The sequence below is a fragment of the Mytilus edulis genome, chromosome 7 (genome assembly GCF_963676685.1).
Source record: "Mytilus edulis chromosome 7, xbMytEdul2.2, whole genome shotgun sequence".
NCBI lineage: Eukaryota > Metazoa > Mollusca > Bivalvia > Mytilida > Mytilidae > Mytilus > Mytilus edulis.
The window spans coordinates 52,247,980-52,268,398 of NC_092350.1; the positions used below are offsets into that span (position 1 = coordinate 52,247,980).

The window sequence follows — 20,419 nt, forward strand, 5'->3', positions numbered from 1 at the left end:
ACATCTTTCCCCTTTTACTAGTACGTTTTATTGCTTTACGCTGAGAATATCTCATGAGACGTTTAATACATGTCCTGTACCAAGTCAGGAATATGACAGCTGTTATCAAATACAATTGAAAATGGAAATGGGGAATGTCCGTTTCTATGTTTTCTTTGTTTTTGAAGTAGTTCAGTGTTTCTGTTATTCCATTGGTTTTCACTAATAGTTTTATGTGTTTTCCTCGGTTTTGTTTTGTGAGTCACCCGGATTTGTTTTCGTTTAATCGAATTATGACTATTGAAGAGCGATAAACAACTATTGCCTTTATCAAATTCAATGTCAGATTCTACATGAAACTCTCCATCTTCGTATTAGGTTTGACGTTCAAACAGTTTCAATTCGAGAACCAGTGATGACAGTCTTGCATCCAAACCCAAGAATTTGCATCAGAATGAAGTTGAATAGAATGTGGACTTATCTCCTGCACCACTTAGAACATACCATATTTTCAAATTAAAAAAAAGATAACAATGAAATACACGTTACCAATCAAGAAATGTGTCTTTTTTCGATATATATGATTTAGATTTTTTTTTACAAAATTTTATTTTTTTTCGATAAATAGCAAGATTAGCACATATAAAAAAAAAACTGTTTAAAAATAATCAGGATAAACAACATTAAAGAATATTTCCAAAATAAAAATTAAACAAAAAAAAAACAAAAAAAAGAGGGAAAAGGGGGCGGGGGTCATCCTCACATGTGCCTGTGCATTTTTCTAAAACTTTTAAAGTTTAACAGTTTTGTGTTTAAAACATCTGTTTATTATTTTATATTATCGGTCGCCTTATCAGTATTTAGACAGACTTATAGAACTTCTTAACCATTTTATAATTGAGAGAAGATATGAAATTCTCACTTTCTTGTGCATGGATGTAGGACTGGATGAGTCTTGTGTAGCATCTGGCGTACACAATTGTATGTCTTGTATCCTTGACGAGTTTTCACACTAATTCTTGACCATTTAAGAATATATGTTATACAAGTAAGACGACTTCAGCCAGTTATATAAAATTTCTAAGTACGAATAGTAAACCTTAAAAACCCAAAATATTAGATATGATATTAAATAATGGACGGTGTTCCTGGCTTTGAACTGGCACATAGAGTAAACTAGTAAATCTGTTTTTTGTAATTTTATTTATACGTAACAACAAAAACGATTTGTAATATAACTTATACAGCATCTAGTAACCAGAAGAAAAAAACAATAATATTGACTGTTTTTATAGTAACAAACAGAATTCTGCAAGTTTTCAATGTCTTAATAAACAATTTAACGTCTCTTTGAAAACAATACCATTTTTGAGATATATCTGTTTAAACTAAAACTATCATAATATTGTTTTCACAAAAAAAAACTGTATTTAGTGTGAATCAAAACGAATTTGGTAAGAAGACAAATCGCTGGTATTAACTTGCAGAAACATTGAAAATGAGAATATTATGAAAATGGATTTCACGTTGAAATACTTTTTAGTCAACCTAAACAATAAAAAAAAACATGTATCACAAGTTCATAAATAGCCAACAAACTGAATTCATTTATCCAACAAATTGTTAAAATATTTCATTTTTTTTTTCTTCAAGTTAGTACTTATATAAATGTAAAGATTATTCGACAAAATGATATGAATTCTAACCACAAGTTCTTATTTTAATAAGAATATGTTGTTATATCCATATGAAATATTTTACTGGCACAGTATTACATGTATCACATAAAAGATGTGAACTGCACACGTTTTTTATTGTTTCTGTTGTTTGTAACACATGTTGATTTAACAACAATGTTTACAGGTTGAATAGTCTGGATCTTTTAAACTCTTTATTCATCTTGATTTCCTATACGTCAACATCACTATGTATGTGCAGTACCGATATCAGATAGCCTCGGTTTGGATCTACTTTAACGTACATTTATACAGTTCTTGAATGATATATAACAGACATCAAATGATAAGTGAAATGTACACCAAGTTACAAGAATAAGTTGATGCAAACACACTCAATAAATATAGTAATATCATCACAAACGATATTTTTAACGAAATATATACACCATATCTTGTTCCTATAGGCATCTCTGAGATTCTATTCAAAATATGAAATATATTTATGAACTTAACATAACTTATTATGTTTTGTTGATGAAGCATGGTTTTATAAGACCTCAAGAAGGTAATGTGTTTCTTACTTATATCAATACTTAGGACTACAGGACTTAATGACAACAGAAGGATGTGTAAGAAATGGTTTAACGTATACGCATATAAGTACTAGCGCACAGTTTGCTAGGAAAGCAAGATATTCTGGAATTTCAAAACCAACATTAAGTTTATAAACTAATATGTGTACAAAGATCAGATCAAAATTGTTATTTCTCCTTTCAATTATTTCTTATCACACCATCGTAGATCTACGTTTCCAAAGACAAATTTTACAACTACAAATACAAAAATACAGAACTTAAACTTCAAAAAGACTTTAAATGACAGAAAAAGACCGAAAAATAGAAAATACTGTTGACCTAAATACGTTTAAACAAAAAACAAAAAATACCTTGTATAAATTACAAGCAAGTCAATTTATTCTTCACTTCAAACGCTTATATTGGTTCTTTAAAAAAGTTGAATCGTCAAAAAGTACATAAAATTTGAAACCACTTAAGGTTGTCTAAATTACATCTATACAAAGAGTCATGCAATTTGCATTTGTTTGTGTCACACCACAGATAAATTTTAACACTAAAAAGAAACCCTCAATAAAAGCTTATTCAAGGTTGAACATAGTTTGAAATTATCACCTTTATATACGTGGTGCGTCAAAAAGGTCTAACACTTGAATCAAATGAATGTATGAACCTGAACATCACTAAGTGCGTTCTTACTTTATCTGAAAACTATTACCCTTAAATTCTCGTAAACAGTTTTACAACTTAGGCAGTGCGGATACATATACCCTGTTATATAAAATAGTCCGTCCATGTAATTTGAAGAAACTTTAAATGTTATTGTCTTTAAATAAAAATGAATATTTATTCAATTGAAATATGTTTGTTTACTTTACTTTACAATTTCAAGTTTGAAGTAGATCAGTTGAAAAGATTTCAAATGAGATTCATGTCCCATACTACTACAACGAATATAAAAAATTTTAATTATTTGTTTTCATTTACTAGTATTAACTTGCGTGCTTCACACAACAAATGTGTTCCTTACTTATATTAACTTAAATCATCATGATAAATATTAAAGTAATTTTATGCAATTTGCTTACATTTCATAATATTAATAAGTATCACTTTCAACGAAGTACACATTGTAAGGATATTTAACAAAGCTTTGTAGAAATGCTTGAGATGGGCGAGAAACTAAAAATTCTTTTTTGTATAAATTATTGATAATTGTAGAAAATGGGATGTTTTCAATATACAATATTATGGAACATAACATAGATTTTCTTTTCATGAGGATATCACATGCTTTTGTAACATGTCATGTGATTATCCACGTGTCCAGCACTTAGGTTCCCAAAGACATATAAAAATATATATCTTTACCTGGATGATATTATTATCATATTTATAATAATGAAATTTATTATATAATAATATTTGTTTGTCATCATGATTATTTCATACTAACAAGTTTCATCAAACCGACTCTCACCAGATGAACTATAATTTTATAATGTATATACTTTAGTAATGTTTAATGAACACAATTCATCTCTTATACACTATAAAATGTGTCTATAACATTTGTAATGTATTTGTAAACTTCAACTGGTTCTCTAGTTGTATTTGGCGTACAACTCGTACCAGTTTTGTTATGTACTTGAAGCTTTCTACGAAACTATCCATTCTTCTATCGTGTTGGCACAGTGAGGGATAACTTAAATGTCGTATATTTGATACAATATAATTATCTCATATGAGGTATTTACGAAGTACTAGGCGTTTTATATGTAAGATTGGTCCAGTCAACCTTGTATGTCACATGACTTCACGAAAATCGAAATCTGTCTGACATCATATGTCACATGGTGCTTAATTTTATGTTTTCAAACTCCCTCACGTTTTGTAGATATATTCCATATTAAAATGGATATATTTGCCACTAATGTATAAAAGTAACAAAACATCGTCATATCGATAAAAAAATATCACATTCTCTGTCATGAAAAATATATGATTGTTACGTCATACATTTGGATTTATGAGTATTTATCATGCATATACCATCACCTCGCACAGGACCGCACTAAAAAGTCTACTATAACTATTAGACGCACCCCACGCCTCTATCAATACAAATCGTCCCTTTTGCGGTCGTACACATTGCATGTGTATTTTGTCTGAAGATAAAGCACCATTAATTTTTGTTATGTAACCACACATATTTCCAGTCACACTCGAATCATCGTCTCCTTTCGACTTATCGTCGACATATATTACTAGTCTATCTAAATTATTCAAATGTTCTGATGTTGCTGTATCTTCTGAAAACAAAAAGAATGATAAGATTAAAACAAGTGAATTAAGGTAGGAAAAGGGAATGATATAAACATTAAAAAAAATACAAAAAAATGGTCGTCAATATAATGGAATTTTATGCAACGGTTATACAAGCGTGAGGTTTAGCTAGCTATAAAACTTGGTTAAAGCACCATTTTCTAAATAAAAAAAAATCCTGTACCAAGTCAGGAGTTTGACAGTTGTTATCCATTCGTTTGATGTATTTGAGCTTTTGATTTTGCCACTTGATTAGTGACTTTCCGTTTTGAATTTTTCTCGGAGTTCAGTATTTTTGTGATTTTACTTTCCCTATTGTGATGTTATAATTTAGGGTGAGTTCGAATGACAATTGATGTCTGCATAACAGGAGATTATCCTGTCGATGCACCCGTTATCAGACTTATAGAGATTATTCGATTCTCATGGTTTTGGTTTTTACCAGAAACTAAGGTTGCAATTCCCTCTGGTGATACTCAAAAGTTTTGGTCGTTATTTTAGGCCCATTTTGTTTAAGTAACTTCCATTTCACTTAAATATTATACAATAACTTCGAAATTCAGTTTCGAACCGTTTCCAATAGACATAAATCGAACAAAGTAAAACCAGTATAGCATTATTTCGCGTGAGGTAAGTATAAGGTCATCAACGATACAAGTTTTATCAGTTGGTATTGTAAGGCGATAGTAGTTAATTTATGTTCAACTGTTACGCCTGACGAGCAGTGACAACTAATTGTTTTATGTTCCTTTTGTCCTTTCATTTTCTAGTAGCAAGTTATGTGTAAGTCGTAAAGTAGGGTTGAGATTTTGATTTGGTATCTTTCATATCAAAACTTGAGTTATCTATTTCAAAGAAAATATCTGTGGTTTTTTTTAATTACAGCGGATCAAAAAAAATGCTGCTATGCTCTACATAGCTTCAATGTATGTTAATGAATTAACCGTTTTAAAAAAAAATAACGAACTCATGATGAAATCTGACATCACCTAAATGCTCGAAAATATCAACCAACGTAATATTATTTAATTACATGTTCATAGTTTTCTACATACTTTTCTCATCAAATCCTTGCCAGGTATAAATAACAACACCCGAAACGTCAACATTATGTCCTAAATCAACCGTCCAAACTGGATTATCTCCATAAATATTATCTAAGATGGTGCACCGATGAACGTCCTGGTCGATGAATCCGTCTACTGCTCTTGATGCATGTCCTTGTGTGATTCTGTTACGGATGTGTCTTTTATAATGACGCTTGCTGTTTATCCAAGCCTCTTTTTTAAATGCTAGATTTTCAACTGAAAAAAAAACATAAAGGATTTTGCTTTCATAATTCTTTAAAAAATCAAAGTCGTTTTATACTTATGTGCTTCAATCTCTATTGATCTGTTAAATATCTACAAATTAAGATACGCATTGCCTATATTGATTCATTTTCTCAAAAAAGTTTGATTCCTTGCGCAAGACATTAATCATATCTAATTTAAACCGTTATTGGGTAACCTTTTATAAGGTATAAATAGAATCAATCGTCTATTCATATGGAACAAGTAAATTTGAAATATGAGACATCGTTTTCTTAAGATATATCCATATTTTAATTTAAATACGGAAGACAAATTCTAATTTTATGTAAAAATATCTGTAGGAAGGTGAATTAATTATAGTTGCCCTCCCCTAATGGTGTATCCTGGTGCGTGTAGATATATACCAGAATGATGCTTGTATAAACAAAACCATTTAAGAAAGGTAATGGTCTTTCTAGTTTTGTCTAATGCCATAAGGGTTTTTTATTGAACTAAAAAAACTATCATCATTACATATTGTTATGATTAAAACACTTAAGAATGGAAATTAATTATATGAAAACTGTATAGAAATATTAACTTACCACAAGGGGTGTCTTCGTTTACACGCATGAACTGATCACCACAAGAACCTAGTAAATAAAAACGTGCACAGTTTCATAATAATGACATCAGTTCCATATTAAACATAACGGTATAGAAAGTTAATTAGTTTTGAATGCATTTAAGAAAGGGTAACATGAATGTGTATTTCATCTAATACAGAAATAGAGGTAGTTTTTACATTTAAAATCTGACCATTCTTCGATCCATAAAACGAACATTCCCTTCTCTGTGCAATCGATAGTAACTGATTGATAGACGTACGCTACAATCCTTCTGATGTAGCACACAGAAAAGGTACGTCAATTGACAACATGAAAACACGTATGCATCACACTCTATATAAACGTTACGTATTTACTAAACTAAATATTGTGGAGCGTGATTGTGACAGTTGCAGTGAAATTTTCTTTTCTTTTAAATAATAACATTTTAGTCAAATACAATTTTGAAGTAGTTTGCCTCAATTGCATGAAATTAGTAAAGTGTTGTTTTCATTTTTTTGCATGCTTCCTACTTAATATAATTACAAGGAACATAATAACTTGAAAGTTGTTTGTTTTATTCTTGTAGGTCTTCAAAATGGTACCAACATGTCTCACTGATGCATCGTTTCTCATTAATTAATTTAATTGTTAACAGCTGGAAGATGTTTGAGGCAAAGATAAAAGGAGAATATTTTTAAGATGTTAAAATTAATGTTTACAAGGGCGTAAAACATACAAAGTAAAGTGAAAGATGTTCAAAATTTTTAATGTCTTGTTAAACCAGTAGTGACAATAAATATGCCTACATGCGTGACCAGATTTAAATGAAGAAGTAATTTAATGTATCGGAACTAGGGTACTACTTGTAGAGAAATTTTATGTCCTGAATTCCGAAAAAAAAGAATTATATCAACATTGTCTGCACTTATGAAATCGATATCCTGTAAATTTGCATTAATTTCAATATAAATTTGTTTAAATTTAAATTAATCTTAAATATATGTATATAATCTTTTTAACATGTAAGTAAAATAGTACAGCAGGTTACAAAGTTGAAAAGTAGAACTGTAAAAAAATCAAAAACAAATTATCTTATTTGGTTCTTACTGTTTGTTTGGCAAAATATGGCATATTAGAATGCGACCTGGGTTTATTTTGAAATCCAGGAAAAGAAATTCGAACGAACATATTTTACGCGACATGGTATTAATATGAAAAAATTGAGATACAGTGGTTTTTAATTTAACAATATGTTAGTTTTTCCTATTTCAAAAGACGGAGCTGGTGTTCAAGTTCAGAGGACTTTCAAACATTTTATAATTCGTGTGAGTTACAGCCCTTGCTCAATATCATACTTTTAATTATAACTGTACACTTTCAACAGACGCAGACCCTTTACTTTGAGAAAGGCCTTATATTAATTTCAAATACGATTCAGATTACCCATTCATTTTTCACAAAGTTTAGATACAATAATTCTTGTATCTTTCATTCAATATGCTGAAAGAGAGAAAATATATGTTACCTGTATGTGGACAGCCTAGAAGTCCAACTCTCATTGATATTTTCCCATGCCATTCTAAAGGATGGAAACGTACATATCTTGCTACGAAAGGTGAATTAATGTAATGTGTACGATCTGTATTTTTATCATTATTTCCTCCGAAAAGCTGAAATAAATATTAATTTCAATAATCAATCTCTGAAAGAAATGCAAAAATGATGCCACCGTAAAAAGTGCAAATTGTGTTGTGAAGTCATGTAATAATGTGCTCGTGACTGGTGTGTAGGCTATTTCTTGTGTTTGCCATGCAATTCCAAGTGAACAATGCCCAAATGTGGACATAATATAACAACCATTCTATAAAAACAGCCCGTGTGTTGTGCAACATTCCGTCCTATAGTTAGTTTTTCAGTTAACAACCATGCAACACACTCATGCAGTTTTAAAACATGACTTGTATTAAGCGTTAAATAATTCATGATCACATGCTGTGTTATCTTATTATTTGTTAGCTCCCCTTGTAATGTTAGTGGTGAGACATGTTAGTAGGGTGTCGGTGCTGGTGCAAAGGATATATATATATATAATAGTCGCATGCTCAATTTACTCGTCAATGACGTAGCAAAGTCTTAAACATTATATATTAGAAACAGACATCTTTACTTAAGTTAAAAAGAAAATTTTGTCCAATTATACATTTCAATTAGAAAAGTTTAAAAAGCGTTATCTTTGTTGCTAAAGATGATAAATTATTTAGAATATACTTCATCAAATAAATAGATAGTTATATAATATATACGTGCAATAATCATTTACGAATTTGATTCCTCAGTAATGTCTTACTATGTTAAGTTCGAAACAAAAAATCACTAATTTCTGTTAAAAGTTAAATAAACTCATCATAGATACCAGGATTGAAATTTTGTATTTACGCCTGATGCGCGTTTCGTCTACAAAAGAAAATGTCTTTAAACTTAAATTTCCATTTAAGCCTGTATTTGTATTTAGTTGCGCTACTATTCCTTAAATTGAAAATCAAAATCATTTTCATTGTATAAGTTTAAAATGATACATTGTGAAACAAGACATTAGTTAGAGGACTCAAATTTGTAAGCAGCAAATGGCAATCGGATTTTCGCTCTGAATTCAAAAACAGAAAATACTGGAAAATTTCTACTTTACAGTAAAAGAAAAGGTTCAACGCCACCGTAGTTAGTTCTTACCAGGCCGTCATCCGTGTAAATGTCAGGAATTAATTGCGCAGAGGACGAGTTATATCGGGTCCATAACCATGTATTCAGAGGCTAAAAAACGAAGATTTGTCAGAAAAATCAACTCCAAAAACCAATAGTCAATAAGAAGAGAGAAAAAGAAACTGAGACTTTATCGCTGGATTCGGACGAAGAATTGCTTTACATCAAACTTAGAACTAGGTGAAGTGCTGTGATAACTACGTCAACTTCTGTCTACAACTAAAGTTTTTTTCTTTAATAGAAGTGAAATTTTGTGAGCACGTTTGCGACTATCTTCCATCCTCCATTGATAAAATCCCAGTATTAAGTATATACAACATTGAAAGAATTCATACAATTGTTAAGTTCAGTTATTTTGTTATTACGCAATACAGCTTTAGAAATGAGGCCTGCTGATGAATTTTGAATCCCTGCTAAGTCTTCTTCTACCGGAAGCGGAAATGACTAACACTGCTGCCACTGGTGAAACGAAGCATAAGCACGCTGTATTTATCTGTGAGAGTATATATACATATTGTCGTTGAGTACTTCTGTGAAATTCCTTCAATAAGCTGAATTATTTATTGTAAGTTATAACCATCAAAGCGCATGTAGTTTTGTTTGTATACAATTAATAAGCGATTAAAGGCTTATTAGTTTTAAGTTGGTTATATGACAAATGGTGTAAGCATGTATTGTGTTACTCGGCATGTTATTTTTCAAAGCTGTGACACATTTAATATGATATCAATTAGGACTTTGAGGTGGAATTCTTGGTAATTTTCTATTCCTACTCCACATCTCATTGGTGTTCTATCTAAAGTAGTTCCTATGATAATCACTCGTATATAAGGGTTGGTTAGACGTATAGTGCTTTAAAATATACAACTATCATGTTTGCAAACCCCTTCCAAACAAATTGGTTTCTCTAAAACTATGGATAAGGGTTAACCTTTTCCCATTCCTCTTAGTTTAAGTTGGATAATACAAAGGGTTAATTGAATAATTAGATAAGGGATACATTCCCGGGAAAGAAACCTCAGCAAATACATAGGTTTAGTGGAGTAATCTTTTAAGCACACAACAAATATCTATTGTTTTAATAATGATAAATTGTAAAGTATTAACACAACTAAAGCATAAACATTTTGTTTTCATTGTGGTAAATATTAAAAACAATTATCTACACAAAGATGCATAAGATACTTATTACTGTATTATAATAACTGTGATGAAGAGTTACTGTTACTGAAATGATCTCTTTCTATGAACATCGTCAATCGCAGCCGCCTACATAACTGTGAGAACTGCAACTGCTATTTGCAGATCCACTGTGACGCTACTTCTATTTGTTTCAACTGTGTACTACCGCGAGAGTTTACGACAAAACAAACACACAAAGATTGAACAATATTTTGATTGACAAAAATTGCAGAAAAACATATAACATTTCTCAAATATTCATATATTTCTGAAATATGTTCATGTTTTAGTATGTCACTTTTTTATTGCATCTAAACGTGATGAATAAGAGATTGAGTTATTGCAAAATTCAACCTTTATGTCTTACTACTCGTGTTTTGATTGTTGTATATTAGTATGCATTAGGCCTGATTACATGAGTTAGATAAACACACTGACTTACCCTGGGTTCTGCATTATGGGCATCTTTATACTGGTACCAGACTTGGGAGTCGTTGCTGTAAGTTATTTTAAATCTGGTAACCCAGTGTTGTTTTTTACTATCTGCTCTGCCTTTAGTTAAAATCCCTGTTATAAGAGTGGGAGGTCCGACATCTATTTCTATCCACTGGTGTTCTACATGTTTTAAATACATACTATGAATTTTTATACATTGGAACTTTTTTGATTTTTGAAATCATGTTTATCAAAGGCCGAATCATGATTCAGTAAGACAAGTGCTTAGTCTGTAAGAAGGATCATTATTACCTCTTTTATTGAACCCACTAGTACATACAATGGAACTCCTTTTAATTTTTTCTTAATTTGTAAAAACATTTCTGGTGAATATGACAAGGAAAATTAAAATCACATGAATTGTTTTCTTTTAACTTATTGTCATACAGGTTATCTTGTTTTTCGGTGGGTTTTTTTTTAATAAGAGTAACCCCAAAAACAGCAAAAAACTGGCAAGCAAGGAACCACCAATTTATTATTTTTTTCAAATATGTATATACAGGTACCAACTATATTGAATTGAATATAACATTTAGTACAGCTATAAAAAGGTGTAATGTCATAACTATTTATTTATATTATTTTATAATAGTAATCTTAACCAAATATTATTTTTAAGACTTGTATTGTAAACTTGAAATTTAACATCATTTTCCTGTGTGTAGATTTGAGAGCACTTACAGTTTTACAACATCTATTACTTTCATACTTTAGGCTTATGTTAAGTAAATACAAAGCAGATAATTATTTAAATTTGAGCACATATGTATGTGATTTAAACATAGAATTATTGACAATGTCTGTAAAAACATTTAGATATAAATTTACATACTAATGTTGATTTATAAAACTAGTTTTAAAATTGTTTAAAATGGGTCTTTCGGAAACCTTTCAAAGCATTCCTTTATTGTGACTTTTGTTACATTATTTGTTGCAGTCAGTGGTGATTTAATTTACTTGTTTGTAAAAGTTGTTTGAAAATTAGAAGGTAAACATTGTAAAATAGGTCTAGGTATGTAATTTGGTCGTGGTTAAATCAAATCCTAATGATATACACGAAATATTGACCACTAGGTCATACCATTTCAAGGAATGTAAGTATAATATGACCCTGATTTTGTTACAGGATTTTAAATTATTTTATATTATACCACACGCACGTCCTGAAATATTTCATTTCATATCGGACGGTGTATCGAAATTGAGCTTGAATTGGTAGGTATGATATCTCCGAGGAAAAAATACACAATCATAGATAAAATCACTAATGTATAACGCTAGATCCGACAAGTCGTTTCACAATGATGTCTATATAAGATTAACGTATCAAGGACTTTATACCATTTTAGGCAATAGTTAAGAGCAAGTACTTAAAATTTTAGTCATATAGATCAATAATTATTTTGCATATTTCTCCTTGGTACCAATTAAGACTTGATAACAAATTCTTTTGTGCATCTGTTTAAATTTTTTCACAACCCTGTTAGAATTTCAAAGATTTTTAAAGGATGTCTTACCCATAAAGGAAAGTGTTTCACGCTTCATAAACTTATCAAACACATATTTTGATCATATTACTTTACAATTCAAATATATGCAGAAATGCGGCATATTTTAAAATTAAATTGCAACCACGATCTGATAAAATCAACATGAATGCACAGGATTGTAAAAAGTAATAAATCACCCACTTATTTGGTAAATATCTAAAAATAGATTTGAACTTAGAATTTTTGGGCACATGTGTGATAAAATAAGATTTTTTCAATATCAAAAGTGTCTTTTATAACAAAGCAATACATAAGGCATATGTATGTACAAAGAAGGGACGGCATGCATTCCAAAAGAACACATACGTTCATTGGACTGCGTATATAAGTTTGTGGATCCCTTTGTCCCTTAAAAATTTTGAAAATTTTGAAACAACCTTAAGGTATTTTAATAGTGTTGCCGTTGGTTTTGAAGCTTAGTTCTGATGTCCTTTACAATCGAATGTTTTAATGATAAATAAACATTGTTTTAATTAACTGTTATCGAATAATATCCATAACCTACCGTTTTGTTTCTTTGCGCACCATGCTTTGTTGCTAAGTATATTCCCATCTTCAGGCTGGCAAGAACTCTTCTTTCTACTTTTAGCCCACGTTGAAGCTCGGATTTTCCCATAAGGAGGCAGTCCAATTTGTTCTTTACAAACTAAGAAAATATTTATATATATATATCATTTACATGGAAATTGTTACCTAAGGGTTCTTTGGATTAAGTTTACTTACTGGGGAATCCGTACTTGATCGAAAACAAAAACAGATGTGAAAATCTGTGCCATAAAACTAAAAAAAAATGCTATATCATTTTATATCGTATAAAACTTCTTTCATGTATACATCAAGTTTGCTTATTAAATACATATATTTTATGAAATAGAAAATGTGCACAAACCGCAACCACTTAATGACTCTCCTTATCATGCTTGAATCTCTTTATTTTTTGGAATTCGTTCAAATTTACCCGGAGTCAACATTTATTCTTGTTGTGTTTAAGAATTAAGATTCGTTTATACTTGAGTATTCTTAATCTGTTATGCAGAAATATTAAAATTACTTATCCATTTCTATAGGTGCACTTTTCTCAAACGAATTTAAACTTTATCGACATCATTTTTGATAAACAATAATGTGATGTAACAAGTAAACAATCTTTATATTGTTATTTTATGTGTGCCTTTGGTGTATATAGAAGTAAAATAAAAAAAACACTGAACTCCGAGGAGATTCAAAACGGAAAGTCCACAATCAAATGACTAAATCAAAAGCTCTAACATATCAAACGAATGGATAATAACTTTCAAATTTCTGACTTGATACAGGCATTTTCATATGTAGAAAATGGTGGATTAAACCTGGTTTTATAGCTAGCTCAACCTCCTAATTGTATATTTTGATGATAAATGTTACTTACGCTGACACCCAAGGACTTCAACTCTCATACTCGGATGCCGGTGCCAGTGGACTGTATGAAACTTGATGTAACGTGCTATTATTGGTCTGTCTAAGTACGTATGTTTAATTGAGAATGCATCAGTATTACCCTCGAAAACCTGACAATGGTAGAAAACAAATGTTGAAATTTCATAATCAAATGACAAAATCAAAAGCTCAAAACACATCAAACGAATGGATAACTGTCATATTCCTGACTTGGTACAGATAGATTATACATGTTCTGCCATTCTTATAAGGTCTTATTTCGTCCCGTTGAGCTTATCTCCGAGCAAATTACAAAACTAACTTCAGGAATGATTACTCAAGTATTTAAGTGCTTACAAACGTTTACAATTTTTACCATTTTGAAATTACAAAACTGTTAGCATGACATATCTTTGAGCTGTTGACATGATTGAGATTTTATTCAGAATAAATGAAGCTTTGAAACTAATTATATCAATACAAAACAAAGATTAATCCTATTACATCATATTTAAATAAACATAAACAAAATAAGACAATTTGAATGTCTTACGCTGCGTGCAATAATTATGAATTACACAGGAACGTGATTCGGTATTTATTAAAACGATTTGTACCACCTGTGCACATGAAATTTACATTCATGCTTTCAGTTGTAATTTTTTAAGGTTAATTGTCAGTACAGTTTGTAGGGAAAATAGATACATGATACGCCTTTAAATTAATGCCTATACATAGGTAACGTACGACATCATATATCAATATTTTGATATCACGTAGTTCTATGTTTTTACCTTATTTGCTTACATTTGAAAATGAGTTTAAAATGTAGGACAATTATCCATAACATTTACATTATAATAATAAAACAGTTTTATGAGATAGTTGTTTAATCGTCGAAATGATTGTTTCAATGTCACAATGACATCCTCAAGTTCAATAAAACACTCTTAATTTATCAGCATATGAAAACAAAACAAAAAACGGTAAATGCATATTTAAAAAATCAAAATCATCATCCTAGTTTTGCAATATCAATATATAAGTATTATAAAAATCAAATTCACAAAAATACTGAACTCCGAGGAAAATTCAAAACGGAAAGTCCCTAATTAAATGACAAAATCAAAAACTCAAACACATCTTAACGAATAGATAACAACTGTCATATTTCTGGTATATCCTATGACAACCTTTATTGTCTTAAATATTCTAATTTCAAAACTGGCATTTTGACTTAACTTAATCTGCTGAAGATATTATGAATTACTAGTATCTTTTTTGACAAAAAAAATATCACTGAATTTATGTCTTATAATAGTATAATAATGAAAAAGCCACTAACTGCTTCATAGATCAATACATTATTCGTTGATTGACAGTTAACAATACCTATTGTCAAACTATGACAGTATATACATTTATAATTAATAGATAATTGATAAACCAATTAAGCACATCATTAATCATCATATTTCATTATAATCAATTTATTGATCTTTATTACAGTAATTCAAAAAGCCACCAACCGCAGACATGTCAACCTGTGCAGGGGTAAAAAGAATGCTATGGGAGATTAATACGTTTATTGTAACAAAAAAGCGCGGGAAGATAATACTGATTAGAACGAGGTTCTGACCCCTAATTTATACTGCAATAATGTTTACAAAGAGTTTAAATTTATGCATGAGTATTAGGGGACGTCCATTTGATTATAGAATTCGGGTGAATGGCAGGTTTTTTGCGACGAAATATTTCTTTTATATGCTGGCTTATTCTTCCTGGTATTATCAATTCTACGCATTCCCCCAAGGATATTTATTTCTAAAATCCTTTACCCCAAACCCTTTCTCCATCGGAAAACCATATGGAACTTTTTTGTTTGAAATGCTATTCAACATTTTCAAAATGCTAGAACAATCCTTATGTGCATGAGCGCCACTAGTGGTTTTTTTTTTTTTAATTGATGAAACGCACATTCGGTGTAATTAATTTAAGCCTGTATCTAATGATATTAAGCGCATATTGCTTATTACGATTTGTGAGAAAAAAATACAGAGTTATGACTTTTAGCCGTCTGGTAACAGGTTAGGAGGACGGCATCAGTCCTTTTGCGCCAATTAATGTTTTTCAGGGGTATCATTTGCGCCAAATTTTGTTTTCCAAATGTATCAATTGCGCCAATATTTGGAACTCATTTGCGCCAATTTACCTGTACACATATCTATCACAAATATTAATGATTCATATATATATACACCAAGTACCCATTTGTGGATGTCATTACCATTGGTTTTAGGAGTTTGCTTCATTTTATATTACGAAGAAAGAAGAAAAAACAAACTAAATCATATTAGAAAATGATAGGATGTCTAACTTTGTTGAAATTAAGGAATAAACAATATTTTAATATGGGTAGCCTTTCAACGAAACCAGTTTACTATCGACTTCGTTTCAGACAATATGCAGGGTAGTATATAGTGTTTACCAGATTTAAAATAAACATTTTCCACTTAATATACCTATGGCATTAAAGGAAATAAAAATAATCTAGCTTTCAATTTAAATTTTACGTAGAACCATCGCTGGTAGATACTTTAATTTGTACATTTAAATTCAGTTTCTTGTTAAATTATCCACGTTGCATTTACAATTTAGACAATGTATATGACCATATAATTTACCTGTACTTTAATAAAAAGTGGGGCGCCATTTGTTGTGACATTTTAGTTTATTCCTTTTTTAATTGTATTTCATAGATGTCTTCTCATTTCAATCAGATATCTTTGACACTCTTAGTTGAATGTTTATGCAAATGTGAACCTATTTTACTAATTCTTTAATGAGTTTTTTCTATAGTTTACGGATGTCAGCTCTTATTGTTAGGTGAAATATTATCATTGTGTTACTTTTAGTCACATCTTGAATAACCTTTCACCTCTACGTCACAGATCTAAAATATAATGGATCAGATGAGCACAAATGGAGTAAATGACTTTATCGATTATTTTTACACTTTCGTTAAACCTCCGCTTAATATAACACTGTTTCAAATTTATAAACATGACGTGTTTTGAATGTAATCTCGGGAGTTCACGTTTGCTATATCGGTTCTAAAACGTTCTATATGATTCTGGTAACACTAGAATATTCAATAAAATAAAACGTCATACATGTACAGACCGAAAATCAATCTGTACAATAGTTAATAATGACGTCATAACATTTAAGTAATAAGAAGTTGTTAACCTGACGTCTTAATTTTTGTAATTTTATTGACCTTTATTAAATTTTTATTTGCATTTATTAACTCTTAATCCGTTGACCAATAGATACTACTCACCTTGTGATTTTCATACTGGTCTGTGACGTAGGCCTCGTTGTAATCGTCCATACTATACGAAACTTTAAATGACGTCACCCATTCCTTGCCGTCACCTCTACCCTGTGTCATCACACCAGTTACCTAACAAATAAGAATAAAAGCAATTAGGGAATGCAACTGTATGACAAACTCCATCTTTCCCGCCATATTACAGGAATTATCCTAAAAAAATGATGGATAAATATCAGACATATTCCATTTAAATTAGTAAAGCATTTTTAAACGATGACAGTTGCAAAGTACATATTTTGATTTTCAGATAATGTCGTTAATAAACACCCATTTTGCTAAATATACAACATTGATATTTTGGTATATGAATAATGGTTTTTGAAAAACTGTGAAATGGTCAAAAGGCAATTTAGTACAATTTTGTTATATCTTTATACTTTGAAAAATATCATAAAACAACAGCACAAATAAGTACTTGAAGGTCAAACAAAACTAATTGGTAAATTATCTTTTTTTTGTAGCCATTCGCAAATAAAACATTGGCGTTGTCTAATCTGAAACTGATAGGTGTGTCTCCAAAACAATTGAAAGCTTTTTTTTCGGTCACATGAAAATATTGATGTCATATCGGTTCATACACTGTAGACCAACTGTACTAGTGATCTACTTACGAAACGTTATACAAAAAGATCACATGACCAATGTTCCTCAAGTAATTTGATAAACTCACAAAAATGTTCGATAAAATTTTTGTTTGACTTTTCATTTACCTTTCTGTCAACTTTTTCAAATACAGATACGTTCCTGTCACGTTTTAGTTTTTTTAAGATGTAAACTTTATGATTACTTTTGATAAAATCATGTCAAAATTTTAAATGCCAGAAGTACAATGCTAAATACAAAATGCATAGCACCAAAAAGTTAACTTCATTGAACAAGACAACAATACTTCTATGCTGTCAAACGTTTACTTGATCTAGATTAGTGACGTAGGTGCTTGATCGGATTTTCGAATCTACAAATTTTCCACCGTGTTAATCAAGATGTATGAAATGTAATTCAGACTAAATACAACCGTGAAATATGCAATTTTCTCAACAAGCATATAATTTGAATTTCGCCTTGAGGAATTTAAAAATTAAAAAAAGCTCTTAAAATTAAATTAAGCTATAGCCTTATCAAATGAGGCATAAAGCTTTCGTAGGGTTATTTGTAGAAACACGTAAAAAAGGACATTAGAGGTAGTATATGATTTGTACTCCGTATATGGTGTACTAAAAATATATTCAATTTACGAGCCCGTATGAAAGACAACTCTTTCAAACGTAAAATATTCAGTTACATTTGTAGAAATTGCAATGCGAAAGAAAGATAATTCTTAATAGTGTAATCTATAACAATTGTGTAAAAAATAGAACTATGATTATTACTTTCAATTATCAAGGTATGAAGCAAGGATTTACTTGAAGACCTCTTAGGAGCAATGCATGTGTATTTCACCATTTGACATACCTCATTTGGCAAAATTCCTTTGTTACAAATAAAATGCACTTTTTATTGAAGATTTCTTTAAATTAATTCGAAATTTCAACAATAATAAGATAGTTTAAGTCCTATTTATTTACCTTCTCAATAAGATTGTCAATATACATAAAGAATATTTGTATTTTATTTCTGATAACTTGTTAAACAAAGTTTCGCCGAAGTGTCTACTGATAAAAATCTCTGCCTTCGGATTTACTTTAATATCATAGGAATTAAAGGTAAAAATCGTATAATAAACCATTTTTAAAAGTTATTTCGTTCAGGTAGTTATTGAATATTACATAAGTATATTCAATCAAAAGTGTTAATAAAATACTTTGTTGATATGACAAGGTTTTCAACTATAAGGCAAACACTTATCTTGTCTGCTATTGGAATAAAGAGATATTTATCTAAACAACTTAAGATTAGTCTCCCTTGGGATAAAAATAAAGCACTCTCCTGCTTGGAAGGAATACACAGTACTCAGAAGCTTAGGAAGGCAGTCACCCGTTAAAGTTAACTGTCTGAGATTCGGATTAATAAATATGGGTGCATTAATTATATTGTTGTTTACCTCCAAATTAATAGCAAGATACTTCGAAGCAAATAAATATGAGGTTAACTATGAAATTCAACCCAATAGTTCTGGCCTACTAGATACATCTTAAGACATAACTTATCGCAAAAAAGAACGTATTTCATGTTGATTTAAGATTTAAATTACAAAGAAAACTTTTTTTTCTGTTTCGTACGTGTCACATTAGTATACAGTAAATCCTGACGTGTATGCGATAACTTGAATTTTTGTTTATTGCCGGGAGCTGTGTCGTATTATATTCCAATGATGAAGCAATTTTGTAGAAAAAAACGTATAAAATGTAAATACCGTCCTTTCACGAGATTAACGATCTTTTGTTAGATGAAGAGGTGAAATGTATTAACGAGTACTTTAAAGAATAGTAAAAATATTCACTAGTTAGAGATTATATTTTGGTAACCACACTTCACGCTTTCAAATTTAAATATATATTTTTTTTTGCCATGTCACCCTTAAAAATGTAAATTTGTTCCATTTCAAAAAATATGATGAAATACAACACGACCTCAAAACATAGACATTAAATTCAACAATTCATTTTCATTGAAAAGAATGTTTATTATATAATTGCTTATCTATGATGTTCATCAAAAGAAAATCACGAAATATGCTCTCTTAAGAGATATATAGTTTGTCGTGCATGACTAGGGTAGTACGTTATAAATCAACTTACTGAAGGGGTCTCAATGAAAGAAGATGTTGACTCTCATTTCTTTTGTAAACGGGAAGAATCAAAATAAACTTTGGTCAATAATTTTCAAAACCTGGTTTCGTATTCGAAGAGATAAAATATTTTAAAAACCATCTGTCATCTATCAGAATAGACCACATGCTAATGACTACAAGTTGAATTGAATGGAGAATCAGAAACCACATACCATAGAACAATGTCAATGAGATAGGAGAATGTTTTTCTTAACTAGTAAATATTTTAAGGGAGAAATCATTAATTTTGGGAGAAATCGTTAATTTGGGTGTAAGTTTTGCTCTAATTAATTTTATCTTAAATTTATCCGTTGTCCTCTTATAAAATTAGGTTTCGCCCTAAACTAAGCCAGTTCAGCGTTGCAATATTGTTGGTTCATGTCAGATAGTC

At 30.1% G+C, this 20,419-nt stretch overlaps 1 protein-coding gene across 2 annotated transcripts in view; it reads right to left on the reverse strand.

Moving 5' to 3' along the window:
• Positions 1-1,163: 1,163 nt before the first annotated feature.
• LOC139481765 (lactadherin-like) overlaps positions 1,164-20,419 on the reverse strand; it is a 29,307-nt gene continuing 10,051 nt past the window's right edge. The window contains exons 3-11 of one of the 2 annotated variants that reach the window (XM_071265258.1): positions 17,205-17,327; positions 13,854-13,992; positions 12,951-13,091; positions 10,843-11,015; positions 9,189-9,269; positions 7,987-8,131; positions 6,456-6,503; positions 5,614-5,862; positions 1,164-4,545 (exon numbers count right to left, since the gene is read on the reverse strand). In XM_071265258.1, the coding sequence (XP_071121359.1) occupies positions 4,274-4,545; positions 5,614-5,862; positions 6,456-6,503; positions 7,987-8,131; positions 9,189-9,269; positions 10,843-11,015; positions 12,951-13,091; positions 13,854-13,992; positions 17,205-17,327 (1,371 nt within the window). In that variant the 3' untranslated portion in view covers positions 1,164-4,273. The remainder of the gene's footprint in view (positions 4,546-5,613; positions 5,863-6,455; positions 6,504-7,986; positions 8,132-9,188; positions 9,270-10,842; positions 11,016-12,950; positions 13,092-13,853; positions 13,993-17,204; positions 17,328-20,419) is intronic. The other variant, XM_071265259.1, reaches the window with a different exon arrangement.